This window comes from Cryptomeria japonica, chromosome 1 (genome assembly GCF_030272615.1).
Source record: "Cryptomeria japonica chromosome 1, Sugi_1.0, whole genome shotgun sequence".
Lineage (NCBI taxonomy): Eukaryota > Viridiplantae > Streptophyta > Pinopsida > Cupressales > Cupressaceae > Cryptomeria > Cryptomeria japonica.
The window spans coordinates 400,508,354-400,535,508 of NC_081405.1; the positions used below are offsets into that span (position 1 = coordinate 400,508,354).

Genomic DNA, 27,155 nt, shown 5'->3' on the forward strand with positions numbered 1-27,155 from the left:
GTTTGTTTCCTTCATCTCGTCTCGTAATCCGCGTCTGGTTGTGCAGGATAAATGCCTAAATCTGCGGTAGAATCCTCAAAGACGCCTCGTGCAATCGGAACATCTTGGGTCTCTAAATCCGACATTCCCCATAAAGGCGAGAAGATGAAGTACCAGTACGAGAGAGGAGGACTGAGGGAGTCAAAAGTCCGGAGCATATGGGAAAACATAGGTGATACTGATTTAGGCCACATAGACATTTAGGACTTCAGAGACCAGGTATATTCTCCTAACACCTATGGCAAGCCTAGGCGGATGATGGAAAGTGGTATCGCTCAGGTAGCAGGTTTCCCTCCATCTATGCAGAATTATGAGCTAGTAGTTGAGGCTGCCCGACATTATCAGCCAGAGACCAGGCTAGTGGTTTTAGAAAATATGGTGCTAGCTGATTTCACACCTAAGGCCATTGGGGATTGTAAGCCAGTAATTAGTAAATAAGGCTTTTTAATGCTTTAATAGAAAATAATAGTATTAAGTTGTTTCTGCGGGTAGTTAGTTGTCGGACGGTTGGTGGCCTAACCAACCGCGAACTCTTTATATTGTAAACTTGTAGCACATTGTAAGAACGTGGTATTGGGAGATGAATATGATATACACCTGTGTTACGCAAATCTATTCTGGTATACTGGGTTGTGCGCTATTGGTTCCATGTTAATGAATGAATTGTGATACTTTGGTATTGTGCATTGTATATTGATATTCCATATGCTACCACCTGAACCACGAAGGCTACTAACATTTTGGCGCCGTTGCCTAAGTCGAATTTGAAGGTCTGAGGAGGGAAAGCTGGCGGGATGGAAGTATAATGGGTCGTCCATTCGACCAAAATATCCTGGTGACAGACAGTGACATAGAAGATAACACGGAAGTAACCAGGGAGGATCAGTTCACACAGGACCTGATTCACGCGTGGGACGTTTCCGTGGACCGGTACGTACAGCAAGAAGCGGAACTGAGCGCTGTCTCGGCTGATACAGTACAGGCGGAACTCAACGTGAACCAGGCAGTACATGATCTCCTAGGTAGCCTTCCAAGGTTGTTGGCACGTGTACTAGTGGAACGTGAAGAGGAACGAGAGCACACACGAAGGGAGCAACACAGGCAGCAAGTGCTCCAACAGTATAAAGAAAGGAATCAAAGGGAAGAAGAACAGAGGGACTATACACAACGACGAAACCGCCGCAATTCCAAAAATTAATGCCAAATACACTAAACAAAGATCGAAACCGAGAAGCCCCGGAGGAACAAGAAGGGAACCAAGAAGACATAGTAAGAAGATCCCTGCGGATCCAAGAACAACTTGAGAGGCGCCTGAAACTCTACAAGATAGTGGAAGAAAGAGGGAGCGTGGCGGAAGGTTCTCGACAACATACACAAGCGTGGGACAAGAGTCACAACAGCCCAGAGGTATTAGGTAGCAGTGATAATTGGGAAGAAACAACTGCGCCAACCGAGTCATCCAACAATTCTCAGGACAACTTGGGAAGTACACGGAAGATGGCACATAACTCCGAAAAACAGAAACTCCCCAGATTCAATGGACTAGGATCGGAGGATCCCGCTCGCCACTGTAAAACTTGTGTCACCATATGGCAGGCCAATGGCGAGGATGATGAGGATAACTGGCTAAAAGCATTTCCAGCCACCCTGCGGGGTATTACCATTGATTGGTACACGGACCTACCCACCACTTCAAAGGATACCTGGAAAAGACTTGCTAAGGCATTTGAGGAAGAGTTTCGGCTACTGCGGGACGATGACGAGATCGTCGCGGAAATATACAACACCAAACAGGGCAAGAGTGAGACGGTACGGTCCTACTACCGCAAACTAAAAGAATTAATCGGCAAAATGGATAATACCCCGACCGACGGGTTAAAGAAGCGATGGTTTATTGAGGGTCTGCAACCATCACTGCGGAAAAAGATGAAGGTAGTACCCCCATCCACTTTCATGGAGGCAACAATAGAGCCATGGAAATTGAAAGTGAGAACAAGACATCAAAGGGCAAGAAGCGTACAAGCGACGATGAAGATAGTAGTGATCAGGAGAGCGAGGAGGAGTCACGTACGATACAAGCACTCAGGAAGGATATGAGACGGATGATGCGGGAAATGAGAACGCAAAAAGAAGAAAGTAGGGAGGGCAGAGACCTCTGGTGCACAGAGTGCAAACTAGAGGGACACACAAAAACCATTTGTCCAAAGAAAGCTTTTTGTGACATCTGCCAAGTGTTGGGACATGCTATTAAGGAATGCCCCTACAACTTGAAGGCCAAGAGTGCCCAGGTACTTTATACGCAAGAACAAGCAACACCACCCACTACACCCACCAAGAACACAAACCCAGATGCGTCACCAGGCGTCTATAGGACCAGCCGAAGGGGGAGTAACAACAGCAGCAATAATAATACACCACGGGGTCGCATCCAATACGATGCAAAAGGAAGACCCATGATACAATGTCGACGATGTAACGAATGGGGCCATTTTGCACGCAACTGCCAGAGTGGTGTTGGGCAAGGAGGGCTACTCTGCAAATGGTGTGGACCGGGCAACCATGAAGATACGGAATGTCCAAGACAGAAAGGAGTGAACATGTTGGAGGTAGTACGACCGGAACTAGACACACGGTGCCCAGAAGTACTAGCCATTACCCGATCTCATACAAGGAAACTAATATACCCTGACCCAGGAACAGAGAAGGGAAGACTAAAAGAGGCACAAAGAGAAGTAGAAAGGGAAATGAGTGAGGAATGGAGAAAGCCAGCACCTGACAAAACCACCGACACCATACGAACCGACTCCGAAACAACCATAATGAAACAGCTACTGCAAACCACAGTGCCGGTCCGCGTAGTGGATCTGTTGCAAACACTACCACAACTACGGATAGCTATAAACCAAGTGGAGGAGACCAGGAAGGAGGGGAAGATGCTGAACCACAAGGAGGAAATGGAAGGAAGGAACCACGCAAAGGAGACTAATGATCCTATGTTGATGACAGTAGGGGTAGGCAGGACACCAGCCGTAGTAGAAATGGAGATTCTCGGGTTCAAACTTACTAACACCATCGTGGACGGAGGGTCTGCGGTAAATGTGCTACCTGAGGAGACATGGAAAACCTTGGGGAGACCGACACTCTGGCCGCCAGCCTTCCACCTCGTAGGAGCCGATCAGCATGGCATCAAACCATTGGGCACGCTTATGGGCCAAAAGGTAACTATCGGGACACAACACTTCTTTTTAGATTTCATGGTCATATCATTGGAGCGGAAAGGATATGATGCACTTTTGGGAAGAGGATGGCTGGTCACGGCCAAAGCAGATCACAACTGGAAAAAAATACCCTTTCTATTGAAAGTGAGGGAAACAAATATGTCACTGATCTGCGAAACCAGCAAGTGAGTCAAGAAATGGCCTCAGATTCTGACTCGGAGGGAAATACCATAAGGGAAAAAGGCGAGATAGAGCCCAATGAAGAAGGGGTGCTCCGCCTCGGTAATTGCTCAGAAGACGAAACAAGTTCTCTAAGTGGACTATTCCATTGGCAGATGGAAGATTATGAGATCTTCCAACCAGAGTGCAATGTATTGGAAATCCTCGAGTTAGGAAACGATGGCACCTACCCGCCACAATTTGCGGAATACGAGGAAGGAGGGGCAAAAGTAGACAGCACACCGGCACACCAATTTGAGAAAGAAGTGGTACAATACGAGGAACCAAAGGTTCAGAGCACCAACTTGGGGGATGAAAAGGACCCAAGAGTGATAATGGTCGGAGATGATTGGAACCCTGTACTAAAGGCAGCCGCGTTTAAGATATTCTTGGAGTATAAAGATGTGTTCGCCTGGACTTATAAAGATCTGAAGGGAGTACCACCGGAACTATGCATACATCGAATACCTTTGATGGAAGGGGAAGACCTGTGCGGAAACGCCCCTATCACATGAATAAGAACTATGCGGCCAAGGTACAAGAAGAAATAGAAAAAATGCTAGACGCCGGGATCATTTTCCGAGTGCAAACTAGTGAATGGGTCTCTCCCATTGTTATCTCCCTGAAAAAGGAAGGAAACAAGATCCGCATTTGCGTGGACTTCAGAAGCTTAAATGCGGTAACCATTAAGGACCCGTTTCCGATACCGTTTACTGATAGCATCCTCGAAGAGGTAGCAGGGCATGAGATTTACTCCTTCATGGACGGTTTTTCCGGCTATAACCAAATCAGCATTGTGGAGGAGGACAAACACAAAACCACATTTATTGTGGAAGATGGAGTTTTTGCGTACAACCGTATGCCATTTGGGCTATGCAACGCCCCAGCCACTTTCCAGAGGATCATACTCCACATCTTTGATAAAATGGCCACTGGGAACTTCAAGGCCTTCCTGAACGACTGGTCAGTATATAGTGATAAGGAAAACCATTTGAGGATACTGGGAGAATGCATGGACCGATGTCGACGAGCAAGATTGGCACTCAATCCCAAGAAATGTAGGTTCCTAGTGCCACAGGGGAGATTACTCGGCCACATAGTCTGTAAAGCAGGGTTAAACACAGACCCAGATAAGATCAGAGTTATTCTAGACATGGATAGCCCAACAGATGTTACGGGGATCAAATCCTTCCTTGGCCATGTTGGGTACTACCGACGGTTCATTAAAGGATTTGCAGAAGTGTCCCTTCCACTTGAACGCCTAACAAGGAAAGGGGAACCATTTGTGTGGGGCAAGGAGCAGAACGAAGCCTTCCAAGAACTCAAAACCAGATTGGTAAGTGCACCTATTTTGGCTTACCCAAATTGGGAGAATAAATTTCATGTACATGTGGATGCCTCTAACTTTGCAATTGGAGCCATCTTAACGCAACCGGGATCCTCAGGCTTAGACCACCCAATATATTTTGCTAGTAGGCTACTGTCAAAAGCAGAAAGAAATTATAGCACCACGGAAAGGGAAGCCTTGGGAATGGTATATGCAGTGCAGAAGTTTCGCCATTATCTTTTGGCCACCCCATTCACATTTTTTGTGGATCACCAAGCACTCATGTACCTGGTGAACAAACCAGTTATTCAAGGACGAGTAAGCCGATGGTTGATCTTGCTTCAGGAATTTACTTTCAATGTCGTGGTGCGACCAGGGAAAAGTCACGTAATGGCTGACCATCTGTCTAGAATAAAATTCGGGGAGCCAGGAGAAGGAGGAGTGAGCGAAGATTTCCCTGATGGCCAATTATTCAAGATAGCGGTGTTACCTTCCTGGTACGAGAAACTCGGGCAGTATCTTTCTATAGCAACGTTTCCAAGTGACATGAGCCCAAGCGAGAGAAGGAAGCTCGCACTAAAAAGTACCACGTTCCAGTTGATCCACGGGCTCCTATATAAACTAGGTCCGGACGGTATCCTGCGAAGATGTGTCCTAGAGGAAGAAATTCCTGGAGTCCTAAGAGAATCTCACGAAGGACTAGCCGAAGGACATATGGGGCCAGATACCACGGCACGAAAAATTTTGTTAGCAGGGCTCTGGTGGCCTACACTTTATGCGGATGCGAGGGAATGGGTGACCAGCTGCGACACCTACCAAAGGGCAGGTAAGCCACTCAAACGAGACTTCATGCCCCTGTTCCCGTCCCAACCACAGGAATTGTTCGAAAGATGGGGACTGGATTTCGTAGGACCTATGAGGACAAGCAAAATACATAGATGCCACTACATTGTGGTGGCTACAGAATACCTCACCAAGTGGGCCGAAGCCAGAGCTTTACCCGACAACACAGCCTTGAGCACCGCCAAGTTCCTATATGAACACATTGTGACCCGGTTCGGAATACCCTTGCAACTCACCAGTGATAGGGGGGTACACTTCGTCAATCAAGTGATACGCAATATGACAACAGAACTCAAGATTTTCCACACATTATCTAGTCCATACTATCCCAGGGCGAATGGCCAAGCGGAGTCCACCAACAAAGTACTAGTATCTATTCTCTACAAGACGTGTGGAGTAGAGCAAGGAGATTGGGAAGAGCGATTACCAGCAGTATTGTGGGCCTACCGAACAACGTACAAAGCGACAACTACACACACCCCCTTTCAGCTTATGTATGGACAGGAGGCAGTAATGCCAGTAGAATACACTGTACCAACCTTGCGGATAGCGGTACAGAACAGATGGGGGGATGAGGAAAGCCTAAAGGAACGACTTATGACATTACAAAAATTAGATGAGCGCCGCCTAATAGCCCAATGGGCCATAGAAGTGGCTCAGAACAGAAGGAAAGCTTGGCATGATAAACATCTAAGGCGGATGAAGTTTTCGCCAGGACAGCTGGTACTCAAGTACAATGGTCGGAATGAACTCCGACCAGGTAAATTTAAACTTCGATGGCTAGGGCCATACAAGGTAAGGGAGGTGGGAAAAAATGGAGCTATTAAATTGTCCAACCTGGAGGATAGCCCCATCAAAGATCTAGTAAATGGATCAAAACTAAAGATCTACAGAGAAAGGGAGTCCATAGCCATTAATATGATGACCATTAAAATGGTGGTGATTGAAAAAAATAAAATAGCCAATTTTCAAACAGAAATAAAGTGGCACAAAGAAAAAATGAAGAGAGAGGAGGACGGAGAGAGAAAGAAAATAAGAAAAAAATTAAGGCAGAAGTATTTAAAAATAAAAGACCAAGGCAAAATATCAAAAAACAAAACCAAAAAAGTAAAAATAATAACGCAAGAAAACAATAAGAAGGCGGAGGACACGCACAAGAAACATATTGTACGCGTACGCGGGTTACACAGGGCGGAAGAAAGAACACGCAGCAAGGAGAGACAAGCGCACGACGGAGTAAAGGGGACCGTATGCGTGGAGGAGGAAGGAGTACGCGTGGAGGAAGGCGAACACGAGGACGAAGGCGTTCACGTGGAAGGAGGAGGCGTACGCAGCGGCGGGGAGGCAGGCGTACGCGGCAAGAACGAAGGCAGCCGCGGGGAGAAGGGTGTACGCGGTAGGAAGGAAGGCAGCGGGGAGAAGGGCGTACGCGGTGGGAAGGAAGGAAGCCGCGGGGAGAGGAGCGTATGCGGCGTGAAGGCAGGCGTACGCAGCGGGAAGGGAGGCAGCCGTGTGGAAGGTGTACGCGGCGGGAAGGGCCGCGTGGAAGGCGTACGCAGCAGGAAGGGCCGTGTGGAAGACGTACGCGGCTGGAAGGAAGGCGGCCGCGTGAAAGGAGTAAGCAGCGGGGAGGAAGGTAAGGTACGCAGCAAGGCAAAGGAAGGCGTACGAGGGAGCTGGGGCGTAGGACACAGCACCAGCGGCACAACACGGAGCAGCAGCGAAAAAGGGGCGGCACTTAGAAACAAAAGCACGCAACCACCAGCTTATACGACACCTCAGCCTCAGTCACAGCGTATAGGCCCACAGCCCTCGGGTACATCACCATACACGCACAAGATGGTGAAAGGGAGTCATGGCAACCCTAAAAAGGGAAGTTATGAAATAAATTACAAAGCTAGCACTTCTAACAAGCAAGCAATGACCATGCTAGGAATCAGCAAGAAAAGCCAAGAAAGAGCATCAGAACAGGTGAATGTAGAGAATGTCACGTTCGAAGGAGTAATTGGAAGCGAGTGCAGGAAGTGGTGGGAAAACAATGAGGAGGACCACCCCCTAAAAAGTTCATTAAAGCAAGCAGAAGTTGACAAAATCATTTTCATGCCCATCTTCAACCTAAAAGAATTCGAGCCTATACTGCGTGCCATGGTCCATGGATATGAGCAGGACAGACAGAGATCAGTAATTGACTACTTGGGACAAACAGTGGTCATTTCTTATGCACCCAAAGAATTCAGCAAAGTTTTCGGCATTCCCAGTAGCGGTGATTCAGCTATGAAACCATCAGCCAAAATGCCTACAGAAGAAAAGAAATTGCTACTGGAGCATATCTGCGGCGACGCACTCACAGAAGAGCAATGGAACAATTTATGGCAGAATAGCAATAGAAGGGGCCTGAAGAAATCGTACCTCACCTCACCAGAATGGAGATGTGTCCTGGATATCATAAAGAGTAAGTTAACAGCAGCAAGCCGAGCATCCGATGTTGCAATATGGATGCTACGCCTCATGCACGGATTGAATAATGGCAAAATTTATAACTTGGGCAGAGTCCTTTCCGACCGTGTGAAGGAAGCCATGCTCCTCAAACACAAGACCCTATACGTGCCCCATCACCTCATTGCCCTCTTCTTGGAAGCATTGAGAACTCAAGTGGCGTTAGAAAACAGAGGAGGATTTGTGGCCTCAAGCCGGGTGGAGCCCTACAAGCCGGCCATGTACTATTGGCTACACCTGGACACTTTTACAGTAACCACAGAGACAACACCAAAGAAAAAAGCAAGGCTAGAACTGGCAGGAAACTTAGAAGATGGAGGAGAAGAAGACAACAATTATGAGGAAGAGGTAGATACAAGGGGAGAAGAAACATACATATCCTCTTCAGAAGAAGATGAAGGAGAATTCAGGATGGAGCCAATGGGCAGGGAACAGGAAGGAGAACACGTAGGAGGGTCACGGCAGGTAGGGACAGAGAGCCGTATGGAGAGCATACCAGTCGTACCAGGATGGGGAGTAAGGAAAAAGGTACTCTTCGAACCAGCACAGATTCCCACCACGGCACATTTGGTAACTGGAGTCACAGGGACCCCATCTCAGTTAGTAGATTTGCGGGGACAGGCTGGAGCCCACACCCTTCATATAAGCACAACCCGGGGCGTAGAAGCGGCTAGAGCTGTTGCATTGGTAGTAGCACCCATAACTGACCCACTTGCAACCATGGAGGTAGGAAATACCGAAGGAGGAATACACAGTGAAGAGCCAGAGGGAGACAAAGGAAAGGGGACTGAGGAAACAGACATGGAGACAGAAGCAGACAGCCTGCTAGCAAGATTCCAGATGGACATAGAGGTTCCACCTCCTTCACCATCTTTGGGGACTGATCAGCAGGCGAGCCAGAGGATTGAAGGAATCGGAAAAGGGCACAGTACGTCCTCACCAGCACCAGCAGAGGGAATCCAAGAGTGGGAACCAGTTGCGCAGAATTTTCTTTCCGAGTTGGAAGTAATGAGGGCAGCCACGAAGAGGATGATAGATCAGTCTCGAGGGTCTGATATGCCTGCTATAGTAAGAGCAGCGGAAGCACTACTGGCGTTTATGACAGAAGGCTGCGAGAGGGAGTTCTCAGAGAACATTAGGAACCAAGGTTGGCCCGACACGGGAATTCCAGAGATAATAGCAGAATGGGGAATACCACGGATCCTTAGTGAACATACAGAAGGTAATCGAAAAGTAATGAGAGCTCTCACTTCCATAGAGCAGACCTTCCGTGCTACATTCTTACAGCTCCAAAGGATGACCTGGGAAGCAAACAAAATGGAAGGAGTCCATACCTTAGCCCTTCAGCGAGAGAGTGAGCTAAAAGAAACGATCCGGGCTATGGAGCAAGAAATGGTTCAAGAGAGAACCATGCGATGCGAAACAGAACGGAAGTTGGCTGCCTCCGAGAAGGACCGAATGGATGCACTCAGGCTTCTGAAAGCCACTCGAGAGAAGCAACTTCTTGCTGAGAGGGACCTGAAGATACTCCGAGAATGGACCACTACGGGAACAGGGACGTCCTCTTGTCCCTCTAAGTAGATATTTCTTGTTTAATTGCTGTAGTGTTCGTCTGGAAGACGAACAAGTTTTGGGGGGGGATGATGTAAGCCAGTAATTAGTAAATAAGGCTTTTTAATGCTTTAATAGAAAATAATAGTATTAAGTTGTTTCTGTGGGTAGTTAGTTGTCGGACGATTGGTGGCCTAACCAACCGCGAACTCTTTATATTGTAAACTTGTAGCACATTGTAAGAACGTGGTATTGGGAGATGAATATGATATACACCTGTGTTATGCAAATCTATTCTGGTATACTGGGTTGTGCGCTATTGGTTCCATGTTAATGAATGAATTGTGATACTTTGGTATTGTGCATTGTATATTGATGTTCCATATGCTACCACCTGAACCACGAAGGCTACTAACAGGGATGCATTTGACATCCCATTTCCAGATAATCCCATTGCTACAACCATAGATGAAGCACAAGTTGCTTACGACATGAACCCTGCTAAATGCAGGACATTGGTAATCGAAGAATGGTATGCCTCTAAGTATTAGAATCAGTAAAAAGACCCCCAAAAGTGACTTTCATAACGAGCATGGTGATATGGTCACCTTACTCAGTCGGGTTATGGGACTCCCTCAGTCTAACTTTTTTGAAGAGTGGATGTTCTACTTTACTGAGCAAGTCTTTGTTGGGAAATACAAGTTCGACTAGGCTCAAATCATCAATGATAATATCCATACACAGTTGGTCGAACTTGAAGAAAAGAAGTACTTCACCATGACCTCCTACCTGGTTTATATGTTCGCCCGACACCAGCCGCTGATAGGATTAATCAAGAAGGGTGAAATCAGGAACGGCCCAAATCAAGTCAAGGTGTACGACTGCTATCCTCAATTACATTACTATGACATAGCTCAGAGGGAAAAGAACAACGCTGCTTATGCAATTGGTCAATATGAGCGTGTCAATGACGCCTTTACAATGCGCCTAGTCAGGTTGATGCGGGGGAGATTGCACATAAGGCTCTCGGAGCAGGCTACCGTTTTGGTACAAAAGTACGGCGCCTGGTTTATTCAATTCCCTAGGTTCACCTATATCAGGATAGCCGGCTTTGAGGGAGCTCCATTCTGCTTCCACGCTATCCGACAGACAAAGTAGCTCTTATGGAAGTTGCAAGGCAAGCACATCCAACGGGCAGCTTACTCAGAGATAAGAAACAGTCCGGATTCACCTTCCCTATGATTTTGGGTAGCCTCGATGTGCATTTCAAAAATTCAGTGCAAGCCGATGAGTCACTTGTTGAATTAGCATCTTATGGCCTACAGGAAAATTTCCCAAAGAAATGTTTTGATCATGACAATTTGGCAAAAAGAGCCTATGGCAGGTGCTACAGAGCAAAGGAATCAATTGAGGACTGTTGGAGAAATTGTTCCAATGACTATGAGGTCCGATGGCGTGAGTATTCTAGGCTAAGTGTCCAGCAGATGCGGCTTTATGAGTATCGTTGGGTCCCAGATCAAGTGACAGATTCTGGCAATTGCTTGCAGGTCCAGGAGTTTGAGGCAGTAAAGTACCTCTTATCGGCCATTGATTGGTCTCAGGATCCGATTACTGATTTTGAGGCAGTTATGGCAGCTCCAAGAAGGTACACCAATCATTGGTTACACCAGCAGATTGAGAGACTAACCCATGAAGGAATTCAACTTACATATCATATGATGGGCAGTCTCGATTCCCAATCTTCGGAAGATGGGGGAACCTCAAGTGCACGGAAGGAAGAGGTTGAGAAACCCGAAAAGAGGAAGAAAGCCAGAGCTAATAGAGGGACTCGGGCATCGAAAAGAACTAGAAAGGAAAAGATCCCTATTAGAAGGCCTGAGGTCAGTTCATCATCCAAGGACCCTAGTTCGGAGGATGACGTAGTTGAGCTTGACTATATACCTGCTCCGCCCTCCCAGAGCGATGTTGATGCATTCGAGGCTAATAATCCTCCGCCACAAGATGAGCTAGATGCAGAGGTAAGGATCATTGGTTCTAGTGAACCTAGAAATCAAGTTGAGGAAGGAGAAATTCCGCCTAATCAAGAGGCTGATATGCATGAACTCACCCAAGGGAGTCGACATGAATTACAATTGAATAGTGCCGGCAAAGATGACACCACCGTCGAAGGAGAACGCAAGGCAGATGAGACCCACGAGCCCGACAAAACTGAAGAGCAACCATCACAAGGGGATACCTGACAGTTGTTTAGTGAGGTAGGGGAGAACTCAGCTATAAGTAAAGGGTTGGATACTGCATTTGTTCCTTCTATGACAGATCAATTGCAAATAGGCAATGAGCCAATTGAAACCTCTAAGGAGCAAAGTGGAAATTTGGCCATAACATCCGGGCAAACCATTCCTCAAGACTGGTTAGTTGCTCGTGCACACCGGAAGGCAGCCATCAAGCCACCTATCAACTTGGAGGATATTTTTTCCCGCATAGGGGAAACAAAGTCCAAAGGAAAGAAAAAGCCCAAGACCTACTCCCGGATCACCAAGGATGAATAGAGGAACCGCACCATCCATATCGCTACCCTGCCTGTCGATAAGCCAGCAAGTCAAATTGCATTGGCCGATTATAGCATTGCAACCATCCCGATAGGGCGAGCCACCAAAGAGCAAGAAAGGGAAGAGTTCAAGGATTCCATGCAGATATGCTCAAGCAACTCGACGAAATCTCTGCTAATAGAAACATGTACCGAGTTCGTGTTGAGCAGGCTGAGGGGTATATCGATCACCTACTAAGACCACTACAACATGCCCCTGATTCCCATGTCCCCCCATTGGCATTGGCACAAAGGACTACAACAGAGTTTGAAGGAGTACGTGATACCGCCAAAGCTGTCAAGGAATGGATTCGGGACATCAAAGAAAAAGGAGAGCGGATTATTGAAGATGTAAAGGAAAGCTGTCAAGGAATGGATTTGGGACATCAAAGAAAAAGGAGAGCAGATCATTGAAGAGGTAAAGTGGGAATGTCTCAGGGTTCATGAGGTGGTTGGTACAATTCTCCCCCTCATGAGGGCTCTTTTTTGGACCCACACGCAGATTCCCACATTGTCCGCTATCCTAGATCCCTATGACATCAGCATCTTTAAAGAATGGTACTGGACTGCCACGATGAAGAATGAAAGAAAAGATACCATTAATAAAGAGCAGGAGGAATGCGAGGAAATCTTGAAAGACATGAGGGATCTTGGTGGAAGGATCCTCCAATCAATGGTTCTGGGCTGGAAAAATAGTTTTTCCGATGACCAAGTGCAACCAGATTGGGAGGATAGATTGAGAATTGATAAGGTCGCATACTCCACAGAGGACCTAGAGTTTGTCAATGGATTGCATTCAGACATTTTATGTTTTGAGGCTCATCGATCCGACTGGAAGGATGGCTCAAAGCATGTAGATCGCCACTTGGAGGGTATGCAATATAAAATACGCCATCCTCCTATGCCTCAAAGCATGGTGTTGTTCCATCTATGCATCAGATTTCAAGACTATGTTCGGGCAAAACGTGCAGCAGGTCGGGACCTTTGGAAAGAGTATTTGCACGGCGAGGATGAATTTCTAGAAAAAGGGTCTACAGTAGAAAAGGAGAAAGTGCTTTCATAAAGTGCAAAATTCTTTTAAAATCTTAAAAAGAACTTTTTGGCCATAAAGTTCATTTCTAACTACCAAAACAGTTGTAAATCTTGAGCTCCGTGCATGTGCACTTTTTGGAGCAGCTTTTTGGTAGTTATTAATTACCTTTTTTGGGTAGTTATTGTTTCTCCTTTTGGTGGTTGTTGATATTTTGCCTCCCATTTATGGGCATGGGTACTATGTTGTATTGATGAATCTGGGCCACTTGTTTTGTTTTAATCTTGGCCATTCATCTAAGTTTTGAAACTCTATTTAAAAAGGTTGGTTTTCCCTTATTTTTGTAAGAAGTCTAAGATTGTTGCTGAAACTCTGGCAAAATTCATGCAAAATTAATGGAAATTAAAGTTGTCTTATTTCTTTGTGAGTGCATGGTCTCCTTCTTCACCATTTAATATTCTTGTTATGTATTTTACTTTCAGATAGTATTTTTTGGGATAATATTTGATAGAAACCTTGGTGTTCATACCATTAAGGATTGGTTGATTGCCATCCCCCTTGCATGGTTAGTCTGAACCCATTTATGTGCTTAGTTCGGTTGTTAAACATCAAATGAATGGATGTCAAATTCTGTATTTATGTTTAGTAGCATGAAAATCCAACTCCCTTCAAAGATTGCATGTGCTTTATTAGCCGGTAATGTTAAATCTGATTTTTTTTTTATGTTTCCGTCTATCTTCCTGAATATGCTATCTTAGATTAATTAGATATTTTCTATCTCTTTTCCCTTTCTTTTTTCCTTTTTTTTAATCAAAGAAACCATACAATCAAGCTGAAATAGTATCAATCAGAAGCAAAATCAGATGATATAGGACTATTGAACTTTAAGGAACTCGTTCAAAACCGATTTCGTCTAACCTTAAGTCCCCTTTGTGTTTCCAGCAAAACACATCAAACCGCTAAGCTATCCCACAATCAAGTCCTGACAACCAAAACATTGAGGTAATCCCCATTGATCAAATTAAAACAGCATTAGGGATTTCCTTATCTCAAGAGAGGATAGGATTCTTAGCATTTCTATTCTCGTTGGCTGGATGAAGTCGTAGCAATGCGATTTTAGACACGTCAACACAACCTAGACTAGAAACTATAAAATTGATAAATTGGCAAGAGGATTCACTTTCAACATTGTCCGTCATATCAAAGGTTATTGATGCAACTGATTAAAAGGGAATGAGAGAGGCTTACAAGTGGCATCATGTGATTTGTGCACGTGATTAAAGAAAAGATTGGGAAGATGGAGAATGGAGATTTTCTCAATTTTGAGAGAGGGTGAGAAGGGAAAAAGGATTTTTTGGAGTCTTGTGCACTTAAGCCTTAAACAAAATAGACATTGTTTACTTTAAACAAAGTGGTGGAGGAATGTGCAAATGATTAATTAGTTGATTAAACCCAATATGTTTGTTCAATTAATGATGAGAAGATTTTAGAGGAATTAAATAAATATTGTTAATTTAATTTATGGGAGAATATTGGGGGAATAATCGATTTATTAAATAGATGTGATTCATCCTATGAAGTGGGAACTTTAGAAGAAAATTTGCATTGGCAAAATAATTTAAATAAGTAATGATAGTTTATTTAATTATTGTTAAAAGAATAGTTGGATTGGTTGATTAAACAATTGACATTTATTTAATTAAAGCCAAAAGTAGATTGTACAAGATAGACCTTGTGTGATTATGGTGGCAATGCAGGAATTCATTTTAGGTGTCTACAATTTTCATGGCAACTTGTTCTCCTCGTCTCAAGTTTTTTCCCATCTAATAGCATGAGAATTCCCTACATCTTTTGTTTGTTTTTTCCATGGCTTTTTCACATTCCCCAATATCAGTCCCATTGCGACATATTTCCAAGCAAGGTCATAACTTCTAGCAAAATGGCTTCCACTAGCTGATGTTGAAACAAATATAGAGTTGAATGCCATTGTATGCTAACCTGCAATTATAGTGAAAAAACAATTCGAATACGAAAAAATAAAACACAATTTATACAAAATGTATTTCAAACAGAATACGTAATTGAATAGAAATGCCAATATTTGATTTAACTACAATAATATTTTTTTACCCTAAAGCATAAGCCCTTTGATCAAAAAAAAAACCCACTGATTTCATACAGAAAAATCTAGCATAAATAACCAATAAGATTTACATCAATCAAATTCATTGAATGTAAAATTGTAGATCGTATTTACAAACCTAACTAAATATGCGATGAAGAATTTACATGCTTAGCAAAAAAAAACCTGAAAACCTAGAATTCCTTTGTCATGTCCCCACCATGGACACTAGACCAAAAAAGTGAACCAATGGGCTATCCCCATCTTCAACCTAATATCAAGAAGCAATAAACAATTATGTGATCAAAGGAGGCAGCCTTGATAACCAAAGTTGAGTAATTAAGAGTAGAAAATAGTAAAGTTTATATAGTATCAATACTAGGTTATATAGTTGTATAGTTTGTAATAGGGAAAATCCCCTTGTCCAAGAAATGATAAGGATAACAACAAGTAAGAAATGGATGCACAAGTCATCCAGACATAAAGACTCGCAAGCATCCAAGCTTATACTGCCATAATGATGACCTTGCTAATTGACCATCTTACACATGTGAATCATGACTCTATCATTAATTTCATTGTTCATCACCTTTCCAAAAGTGATAAGGATCAACATATCGAGCAAGAAGAGCATTAAGTCGATTAGTCCACATGGAGATCACATATTCCCAAATACAACAAAGACAGATAAAGGCTGACTGTCTAAATAATGGAGCATCGATGCCAAGCAAGATTAGTAACCACTCATACAAAGATCGTAGGTCACCAAGCATCGGATATTAATATAGTAAGTGTCGCTAAACCATGGAGGACAAAGATCGATTAGTGGCATGACAATAGTGAATGGAAATCGATGGATGAAGAAGCGGTAGTGATTCCACACATTATGTTCATCGATTGATTAGCCGTGTTCACCGATCATAATAGAATAAAGAAATCATTTACAATGGACACCCCTTAACTATATTGTAATCAATAAATAAAATATCGATTGGACTAACTACACAAGTATAATCGACATCAAGAGTAAATCGGGTAGCAATCATGATAAACAGATTATCGATTATGTACAAATCCGATTTGATTATGGTCATGACAGATGGATACGAATTAAAAGGTTAATGACATCGATCAAGTCTTAAAACAAAATTACCAAGAGACGCCACCTTTAAAAGAAGTTTAATTATCAGCTAAAGTAGCCAGCAATCACTAAGAGTATTATTGGTATAATGAACTGATGCGAATGAGAACGATATGACTTATCAAAGAAGGTGTGACCTTTAAGAGATAGAAGTATAAATGAAGACTCAAACACATTCATGAAAACGAGGAAAAAAAAGAAAAGAGAATTTGCACAGGTCAGAAAATACTTTGCAGCACAACAATACTCCAGCATACTGGTTACGGTAACAGGAGATCATTTCTGTAATCAGTTATTACAGCATTACGATCAAAAAGAATAAATCTTAATAATTGTAGTAATCTACAAATAAATGGCCCCAACATCATAAACGGGTTAATATACTAAATTTACAAATTAATAATAACTTACACAGACCAACCATTGATATTTCAGTAACTTCTCATAATGAATACAAGATGTATGTAATAATATGCAAGACTATAAACGAATCATGAATGCTCAAAACATTAAGAACATACTGATAAAATATTAAGTATTTAAATCAGAATCACAGTACTCACTTGTGAGGGAGGGAATGGAGGTGTAATAGAGAGGTTAGAAGAGACTCGTAAGTTGGCTGTCCTAGAACGACCCCAGAGGTGTCTAGGACCTTGAGAGCACTTACCTTGAGGAGTCTAGCAACCTGGTTACAGCCTCATCCCAAACTCACAAGATAAGTAAACCATGAAGAAGGTTGATATATAAGAAGATCAGTTAGAGTCACCAAGTGGACCAAGAAGGTTGAAGGAAACAACCTCTCTTGGCCTTGGGAAGAGAGACTCTAAAGTGGTCCTCATAGTATCCTCCTTTTCTAACATCAGGTTTATATAAATTGGAATTCATATCATAATGTAAATCTTGCATACTTTTGAATCAAAGGAATGTGCACATTTGCATATGTTTCTATGTCATATGCAGGAAAATTAGAGTCAATCTTATGTTTCTAAGTTGACCAGGTGTGAACTCTAAACTTAGTTTTTTATAATTTTCTGATTCTCAGTACAGATTATAGAAGGGGACATTACATCCTCAAATCTGCTATAAACTCAGTCCAATTTGGTCGAGGTTTCTCAAATGTTGTGTGAGGAAGATGCATAGGCATGGGGGTTTATAAAGAAGAAAATTCAATGTTTTCCAACATTCATCCCACATATGAACCATATTTTTCTGTGAATTCTGTGTTCATGAGACTTGGCGTTAAACTTGTCAAATACTCACACAAGTTTGGCACTAAATCTTGTCACTCAAACCTCCAGAAGTAAAAATGGAGAAAACTCACCAAAACAAATTTCCTACAAGTACTCAATGACTTCCTAAGTACTCTACAAGTTTGTAAACTATGGTTCTAGATGCATGACACCGAAAGACATTTGAGTTTTTCTTTTCTAAAATGTAGTGTTCCAGGCACTGCCGCTGCTCCAAAAGAAGGATGAGTTTGTGTTGGATGCTGCTGGTATAAGGAGTAGACTATAGTCTTCTCAATTGATGAAAATTCAATCTCTTCAGCAAGAAGCAAGAAGTAGGGGAGGAAAGTCGTACAGAATTAGTGAAAAGAAAATGGCTGCTAAAAAGGAAAGAAATCATAATGTCCATGGATGACCACAGTAGGTCAATGGGACTCAAGAGTACATCAGATAAAAGCATGAAAAATCTGTTGAGAGATAGAGGGTAGGTAGTTTTTCCACTAATTCAAAGGAATCATATCTTATTTCAAGTTTTTCTGGCATATTAGTTTCGTCTTGAAAAGTTTATATAATGTCATTACTCTTCACCAATAAATGAGCTAGAATTACAATATTACATTTGTAGCTAGTAATCCTTATGGTTGTAAATATCTATATTACAAACTTGAATCCCATTTTAAAGAAGCATAAACACCCTACATTAAAAACGTGAGTATAAAGATAAAGAAAATTCAAAAGAACAAAAGCAAAAATCTGGACAATGTTTCATCCATAAAATCTTTCCCAAAATTTAGCATTACCTTTTTAGTAGGAAGATCATAATTTATTAAAATTTTAGCAGAAAATGGTGCTTCCCCAAGCGCTTGCATTGGCAGGCATGAATCAGTCATGACAAGCATGTAAGAATTCTGCCCCTTGATATTTTCTTCATATTCTTTTGCCTCAACACCATTCTTCAACAGCCATTCTAGAGTAATCCGTCGAAAGGTTTCTATATGTGAAGCACGGTCAACTTCAGCCAAATCACTGTGCTACAAAAGAAAAAAAATCAGATTATATATTGAAGGTTGAAAATATAATATAATGAAAAGTAGCATTAATCTGCAATATATATAATAATTTTACTTGACCTACATACATCGCAATCAATACAACTAAATAAAATTGTCCATTCATCCAAAAATGTTGCATTTTTTAGCAAATATGCTATGCTTCAAGTAACTTATTCAACTAAGTACTCAGAAAGATTTCTTTTATCAATTTTGAAAAGATATAGAACTACAATTATTTATAAAAATGAATGAAAAGCTTATGAAAGACAAAAGACACACCATAATCTATACAAGTGGAAGATTATATGCAAAGAACATGCTTTTGATTTACAACAACTATTGAAACAAAAGCATATTATATCCATAAATTGTCATACCCATACAAAATTTTCATATGGTGTGAAGTTTACAACTATCATCTATTGTTTTTCCAAGTGCAAGTCATGTTCAAGTCTTCTGCAGTTTGTTAATGAGAGGTTGTCATTGAATAGATTTTCCTAAGTTTGAAGGCCAATCATGCACCTGATATAGGAGTAAGGTATCACGTTTCAAAATCAAAGAAGATAATTCCTTATAAAGAGTGCACCTGCATGAAGCAAAAGAGAAATAATTTAAGTGTGTGCTTGAGAAGATGACATATAAAAATCAAAGAATTGGCTAAATAAGAAGACAAAGTGAAGACCAAAATGAAGGGATAGTCGCACATCTGGAAGAAATTTCATGTTCACCATTGACAAGGGCATGCCTAAGAGAGTAGAAAGAAAGAAAGCATATTAATGTCCATGGATAACCAAATGTAGGTCAATGGGGCTCAATATTACATCAAATTACAATAGAAAGTATGGAGAAGAGAATCCTAGAGGCCCTCCGAAGAGAATCCTAGAGGCCCACAAAGGAGGAGAACCAAAAAATAAAGTGCAATACCACTAGGGACCACCAGCACATGTGGTCAAGAAACCAATGCAATTACCCAAGTAGGGGGAACAACAAGCCCAAAGAGCATGAGCTAAGGAGTATTGGGGAGATAAGAAAGGATCATCAAAGACTACAATACAAGCCTTGAATGGACGAATTATTAATTTCATCATCAATCACTATGAAAAGATCGATACAAGATCTAAAAGTGTTCATCAAGGAGTACTTCAGGCTGAGAGAGCAAAGATAGGGGATTCTAAGATAAAGCAAAGCACTCCCTCTAAAATCACACACAACATCCAATGCAATAGTAACTCCCGCAAGCAACAAAGAAACTCATAATATGCACCTATCCTTGTGCCTAGGGATGAAAGAGGAGTAGGTATATGTCATCAAGAAGTTGAATCACACTGTGTAATAACCACACCCAGAAAATTTTAAAATTTTGCCAAATAGAAAACATCAACAAGATAACATTACAAATAGAGATTCGCTGCTGTCATTAAGTATTGGTTTAGCTTTTCAATGTGCATAAACTACTATTACAATGTATTGAGTAAATAATTCTTTTCTAGGAAACACCAACGCATGGAATGTACATAAATGAGGAACTGTTGGTGGACGTTTTATCATCTACCGAACATTTAGAATAAAATACCACAAGGATACTCTATCCTCTCATGAACAAAATCACTACTTGTGCCAAGACTGCGAGAAAGACCACAAGGCGACTCCAAGGTCTATGTGCGAACAAGCGACTTTTGTGGGATAGCTTCTCGGGTAGTGTATGCTGAAAATCTCAAGGGGGACTTACACTTATCAACTGGTATCATTCAAGTTGAACTTAGGCAGATTTAACAATTTATGCTTTATGTTTTGTTTTTTTTGGATTTTCTGATTTAGGACTTCAAAAAAGATAAAAGGATGAGGGTTCAGGAATTCTAACTATTGCTAAGCTACTTAGGCAGATTTAACAATTTATGCTTTATGTTTTGTTTTTTTGGATTTTCTGATTTAGGACTTCAAAAAAGATAAAAGGATGAGGGTTCAGGAATTCTAACTATTGCTAAGCTATTCCTACGAACTCAAGAGAAGGTAAAGATTAAGTGAAACTGGTAACGACGCTTTGTTTCGCCACACTTGGACAACTACGCAAAGCGGGTGCAATCTTCTAGGGTTGTGCTTAAGATTTTCACACTCATGAATAATACCAACAATTGAACAATATTACTCAAAGTAGAAGTTAAGCATCCACATTTAAGAAATCAGGCTAACTTTACAAATCGAATGAAAATCATCCATCCAACAAAAGTATGAGCAAAATTTCACCAATCTAAACTATCAAATCTATCATTCATCTAGCTTCAAAGCAAATTTAATCTAAGTGTTGAAGGGAATATGCAACCATGCAACCATTTAGCAATAAAAAGATTTCAAGACAATACTGATAATGAACTTTTATTACTCAAATAGCTCTATGCAACAATTTCATAAATCTCTCCACACTGAAATGAAATGAGAGAGCGAGTTTATATAGGGTTTTTGAAAGCAAAATAAATAGCCGAGATCAATCTAAGATCAACGGTTGAGATCTAGACAACCAAACCCTAGATAGAGTTTCCCCGAATAATATGAAAGATCAATTTCAAAAGAGTCAAGTGGTGCGAGATGCTATTTTTTAGGATTGCATCCCTTTCTTCTGACATTCAATGAATTTGGACACAATTTGGTCCACTTCCTCCATGGTGTCATATGGCAACATGTTGATCCTGAACTTTAACCCTTCCAAGTCATCTGCACACAAAGCAAAGGTGATCTCCCAGTCTAATTCTTGTTTGTGAAAGGCATCTTTGATGGATATGAGGTTTGATGCCTTAGCCAAATTATTCTTCAAGATTGGTCCTGTGATAGCAAAGAAGATGTCCTGAACTTTGACCTTCCAATTCTCCAACTACATATCGCTCTCCCAGATGGTCTCCTTCCCAATCATTTCTATAACTACAAGATCTTGTCCTAAATTGCCTTTATATGTCCTTCTATTCTATCAACATCATCTTTCACCTTTTCGAAGACTTCATTCTGTGCAACCAGTGTCCAGTGCCAACTGTTGAAGTCATAGGTAGCCCCTGCTTCAATTATATTCTAATCAGCAAATTCTTCGGGTGAGATTCCTTTCAGCTCTCTAAGGCATGGAATGATTCTATCCTGGACATCCTGGAAATCAGCCCACATTTCTACCATGTTCTCAATCCTAGAAAGCAAAGAAGAAGTTTGTTCATATGTTGATGATATTCCTTCTATAAACTTGGCTGCTTCTTCTCTTATACTTTCTATCTAATCTCTAGTTTCTCAGGCTGTTACTGCAGATTCCTCAAAACTTTTGACTACTGACTGTGAATCCAAAAGTGGGAAAACCTCTACATTGACTTGGTCAAGTGGCTTAGTAGTCAAATGTCGAACATATTCTTTTAAGCGCTCAACTTCTCTCTTATGCTCATTTTTCTTTTGTGTCTCTTCATCCAACTTTTCCTTCATGGAAGCAAATGAATTGTCTAAGTCCTCTTTTACTTGGGCCTTTGTGCTTGGTCCCAAGTCAAAAGTTGTGATCTCATACTCATGAGGAGCAATATCTCCCTTTGCTTTGTTCACCTTAGGCACAACTATTTGCACTGTACGGTTGCCTGTCTCATCCCTTTGGAGGCTAAAAAATCTTTTGGCTGGTTTCTTCACTATGACCTTTTCTAATCTGGCCAGGAAATATGTCATGTCATCCTCTTATGGATCCTCTATTACTGGTAAGTTTAGTTTCAATCTTTCTTTTAACCAGCCAGGAACGGTGGGCTACTCAACGCCTTCCATCTCCTGATTGTCTTTTTCACATCCAATACCTCGAAGGGCAAAAATCATCCCTTCTTGAAATTCTCCTTCCATTTCGTTTTCTGATTCTAGAATCTATGTGCCAGTAGGGGATGGTGGCTGTTCATTTTCCTCGTGGACTGATTCTACACTCTCCTCATGAATTGAAGAAGGAATGTCTATTTTCGCCAATGACTCATCAATAGTTAATATATATCTTTCATTCTTAGATGTGGCAGAACAAGATGGTTCCACCCTTTGCTTCTTCTGAGCAGGCTCTTCATTCACAGCTGCTTTCCCCTTTCTTTTAGTACTAACACTTTGAGTCGCTTCTTCATTTGAGGAGTATCCTTCTGCTTCTCCCATCAGACCATATGTCAAGGCTACATTTCTCCATTTTAATTTGTGACATTGTTGTTCAACACACCACCTGGAATATTTCATGCCTGGCCACATTAGGGTGGTTAAGTCTGTATGCTCTGGCTCTGACCATTTGATAGGAGGAAGGGGTGCATAATCATCAAAACCAGGCTAAGGAACTAAGGCAAAACACACATTCTCATGTCTCATTTCGTCCAGGAATTTCCTTCCATCAACCAAACAAATTCTTGCATTCGTACAGACTTCACTTTTCAGGGGCTCCTCCAAGGGTAATAAGGTTTGCTTCATCCCATTTGCAACAATAGTGTATATGTTCTTTCTCCCATCATGTATTGCCCATCTGTCAAACTGCCAAGGTCTTCCAAACAAGATGTGACAACTATCCGTAGGCATAATATCACACAAAAATTCATCATGATAATTCCCAATTTTCAATTTCCCAAACATTGCTCACTTACTAATAGCTCATGATCATCCTAAATCCATGCTATCTGGTAAGGCTTAGGGTTTTTCAATCTTTCCAACTTCAGCTTATTCACCATCTCCTCTGAAACAAGATTATCCGAACTACCACTATCAATAATGACTTTACAACACTTACCGGATACCTTACATCTGGTCTTGAACAAATTTCTCCTTTGCAATGGTTCTTCTTCCTCTCTGACATGACACAAAGCTCTCCTCATCATCAACAGTTCTCCATCTTTCGGTTTGTTAGCTGATCTGGTAGTGTCTTCTTCTACCAATGATGTTCTTCCAATGTTCTCTGCCTTCTTACATTCAAAAGCACGATGTCCTTCTCCTCCGCATTTAAAGCAAGTTCCTTTAAACACTCTCTTATCTTGTATCCTGTCATCTTTTCCAAAACCCTCATTCAAATAACCATCAGGTTCTCTTCTCCAGTAGAAATTTTTGTCATCCTTCCGGTACGAAGTACCATCCTTTCTTACTTCCTTGTCCTTGTTCTAATCGACACAAGATCCTCTTCCTCCTTGAAATCTTCCTCCGGAAAACCTTCCGCCTTAACCTCTCTGTCTCTTCTCATGTCTTTTGTTCAACTTCTCTGCTTTCAGGGCATACTGGTAAGCTTCTTCAACACCCTAGAACTTGATCAAACTGAATTCATCTTGTATAGACATCTGCAACCCATTCAAATATCTCACAACTTGTTCAACCTCATCATCAATATGTTTGAATTTGATATTCAACTTGTAGAATGCTTCAGTATACTCCTTCACACTAGATTCCTTTTTCTTCAGGTTCTGTAGTTTCCGGAATAGATTCACTTGATAATCAATTGGCATAAACTTCGGTTTCAACTTGGTAACCATCCGCTCCCATGATTTGATCTTCTCTTTATCTCTCCTCTGTCTATCAACCTGCAAATGTTCCCACCAAAGTGATGCATGAACTTTCAACTTAGTACAAGCATATCTTACCTTCTTATCTTCCACGGTGCCTTCAAAATCAAAATACTTTTCCATCTTCGTGATCCAATCTAACATATCATCTGAATCCAACCTACCATCATAATCCGGTGGACTAAAATGTGGTCTGGTATTCGCTCTTGACAATGCTCTTATAAACCTTTCTTCATATCCTTCATTCGCCAATAGATTCGCTACTTGTTCTTCTGGTGCTTCTTCTTCTTCATCTTCGCTCACATCTTCAATATGTCAACCTCTTCTCTGGGTTGTTTCTTCAATAGCTTCTAACCTGGTTGCAATTCCTCTCAACATTTCCATCACAGCAAGGTCTGCATTCACACGCCCTCCACCATTCCTATTTCCTCTTCGCACTATCTTCACGACAGTCCTCTGTACCTGCATGTCGGATCCACAATCCTCCACCCTACAGCAAAATCCTACAAGTCAACGTAATCTCCGGAACAAAATCTCACTCTGATACCACTTGGTGCAGTCATAGTTAGGAGGGACCTCAGGGAGATCAATTTGGATCGTGCAATAGGAGTAAAACACAACGGAAACAAGACAAGATGATGGAGGCAATGCAGAACCGATTGAATCATATCATGAAAACCAATTACAATCTGCCAGCAACATGTGGGCTACAAGATTCAGCTCACTGGCCTGAATACATAAATGCTCAATTACGGTATCGATCAACTCCGGACCTCTTAAACTCAAGATAGATCTTCTATGTTCTAAAAATTGTATTCTACAAGCATAGTTACATTGATTTGTATGATCAAGAGGGATCCACATCGGCCCAAGAAGAATCAAATGCCGCAGAACAAGATGAAACGTGTAAAACCACCAGGTTGGCCTCCGCCAAAGAGAATCCTCCAGAAAATCCAAAGGATGAAGTGCGGACCAAAAGGTAAGGTCGGCCACACGCCAAGGAACGTTGGAAACAACAAACAGAAGTTTTGCAAGCTACGGAAAGGATCCGCAAGATTCGCCAATAGCAAAATAGGTCCAAGTGGTTCCAAAATTCTAAGCTAGAAAACTGTCTCAGAATCCGAAGCGATAACTTGCCGAAAAAAGATCCAAACGTCCTACGGACTTAGGGAAAGGAAGATAATCATGTCCACAAGCAAAATCTAGCTCCGCAAGATCCGGTGAGCAAATGAAAGAAAATGCAGAAAGAAATGTTGAAACTGCAAAACAGGAAACAAACTAAAAAGATGTTGGCATAACTGATGAAGATAATGATGAGGAGATTGTTGGCATATGGAGAAGCATATAGCCCTTGACACTATCTACACTCCTCTCAATGAACAACTCATGATTGGTAGGATGATGAAGCATATAGCCCTTGACACTGTCTACATACCCAACAAATATACAATGCTTTCTTTGTGGAGCCATTATCTTTCATTTTTCTACTACAATGTGGGCCCATACAAGGGAAACAAACACTCGAAAGTGTTTCACTGAGTGTTTTCAATCATCCCACGCTTGGAAAAGAGTTATTCTCTTCATAGATTTGTGAGTAACCCAATTTTGAATATAACATGTGCAATCGATAGCTTCCACCCAATAAGACAGTGCCAAAGATCTATAGTGTATCATACAATTAGCCATCTCTTTCGAGTACTGATTCTTCCATTCTACAACTCTGTTTTGTTGAGCACTATAGGGGATTGAATGTTGCAACTCAATGCCCTCTAAGCCATAATGCTACTCAAAAATGTGGTTAACATACTCCCCCCATTATCTATATGCGGAACTCTGATAGATTTTCCACTTGGTTTCTCTACAAATATTTTCAAGTCTAAAAACTGATCAAAGACTTCAGAGTTTTGCTTGAGTAAATACACAGAGTTGTACCTAGAAAGATCATCAATGAAGGTCAAAAAGTATCGAGCTCTATTGAAAGATGGATTGGGAAATGCACCAGCCAAATCACTATGCACTAACTCCAAAAGTTGTGAGGCTCTCAAAGCTTTTCCCTTTTCAAATTTCTCTTTTGGATGCTTGCCAAGAATGCATCCTTGTTACCAATAAAAAAATGAACAGTCGGTGATCCAAAAACAATGTCTTGCTAATTGAGCTACTAGAAGTAGTCGTAGTTGAAGTGGCCAAACCACTAATGCCACAAGTTGCTCACTTCGTCTAAATAAGAAAAGTTGTCGAAGGAGAATCAAGAACATAGTTAGAAAAGTGATAGAGCCTTGACTAACCATCTACTTTCCCTTAGGAAACTATAGATCCATCGTACTATTCACTTATAACCACTGTGTTTGGAGTAAAGTCAATCTCTTGCCTATACATGTATGGATCACTTAGTAGATTGATAGGAGATTAGTTGACAAAAAGGCACACATAGAACATCATGAAATGTCCCTCCTCCAATGTCAACAAACCCTCTACCAAGAACATCCTCTAGTGAGTTACTACCCATTAGAATATTTGACACAAAACATGGCTCCAACAATGTGAAACTATAGAATCCCTATCCAATTTCACCCCAAAAATTTTCACTATTATACCCTTTGATAATTAACCAACTGATTTGCATGAACTTGAAGAGTTTATGAACTATATGTTTGATTATTAAGTTCAGTTTGTGCACATGCTCTCTTCAAATAATATAGTTTGAAATGCATAGAAGAGGAGGGAAAGCAAATAATACTTGATATTTAATTGCCAACTCCAATTGTCATTAACTATAAACTAAGATATAGAT

General features: G+C 41.5%; 1 protein-coding gene across 4 annotated transcripts in view; it reads right to left on the reverse strand.

The window, feature by feature from the left end:
- Positions 1 to 27,155, reverse strand: part of LOC131065711 (ATP-dependent RNA helicase eIF4A) — a 166,680-nt gene that overhangs the window by 74,215 nt on the left and 65,310 nt on the right. For 2 of the 4 annotated variants that reach the window (XM_058000326.2, XM_058000309.2), the window contains one exon: positions 18,600 to 18,830. In XM_058000326.2, the coding sequence (XP_057856309.2) occupies positions 18,600 to 18,830 (231 nt within the window). The remainder of the gene's footprint in view (positions 1 to 18,599; positions 18,831 to 27,155) is intronic. The other 2 variants (XM_058000333.2, XM_058000317.2) reach the window with 1 other exon arrangement.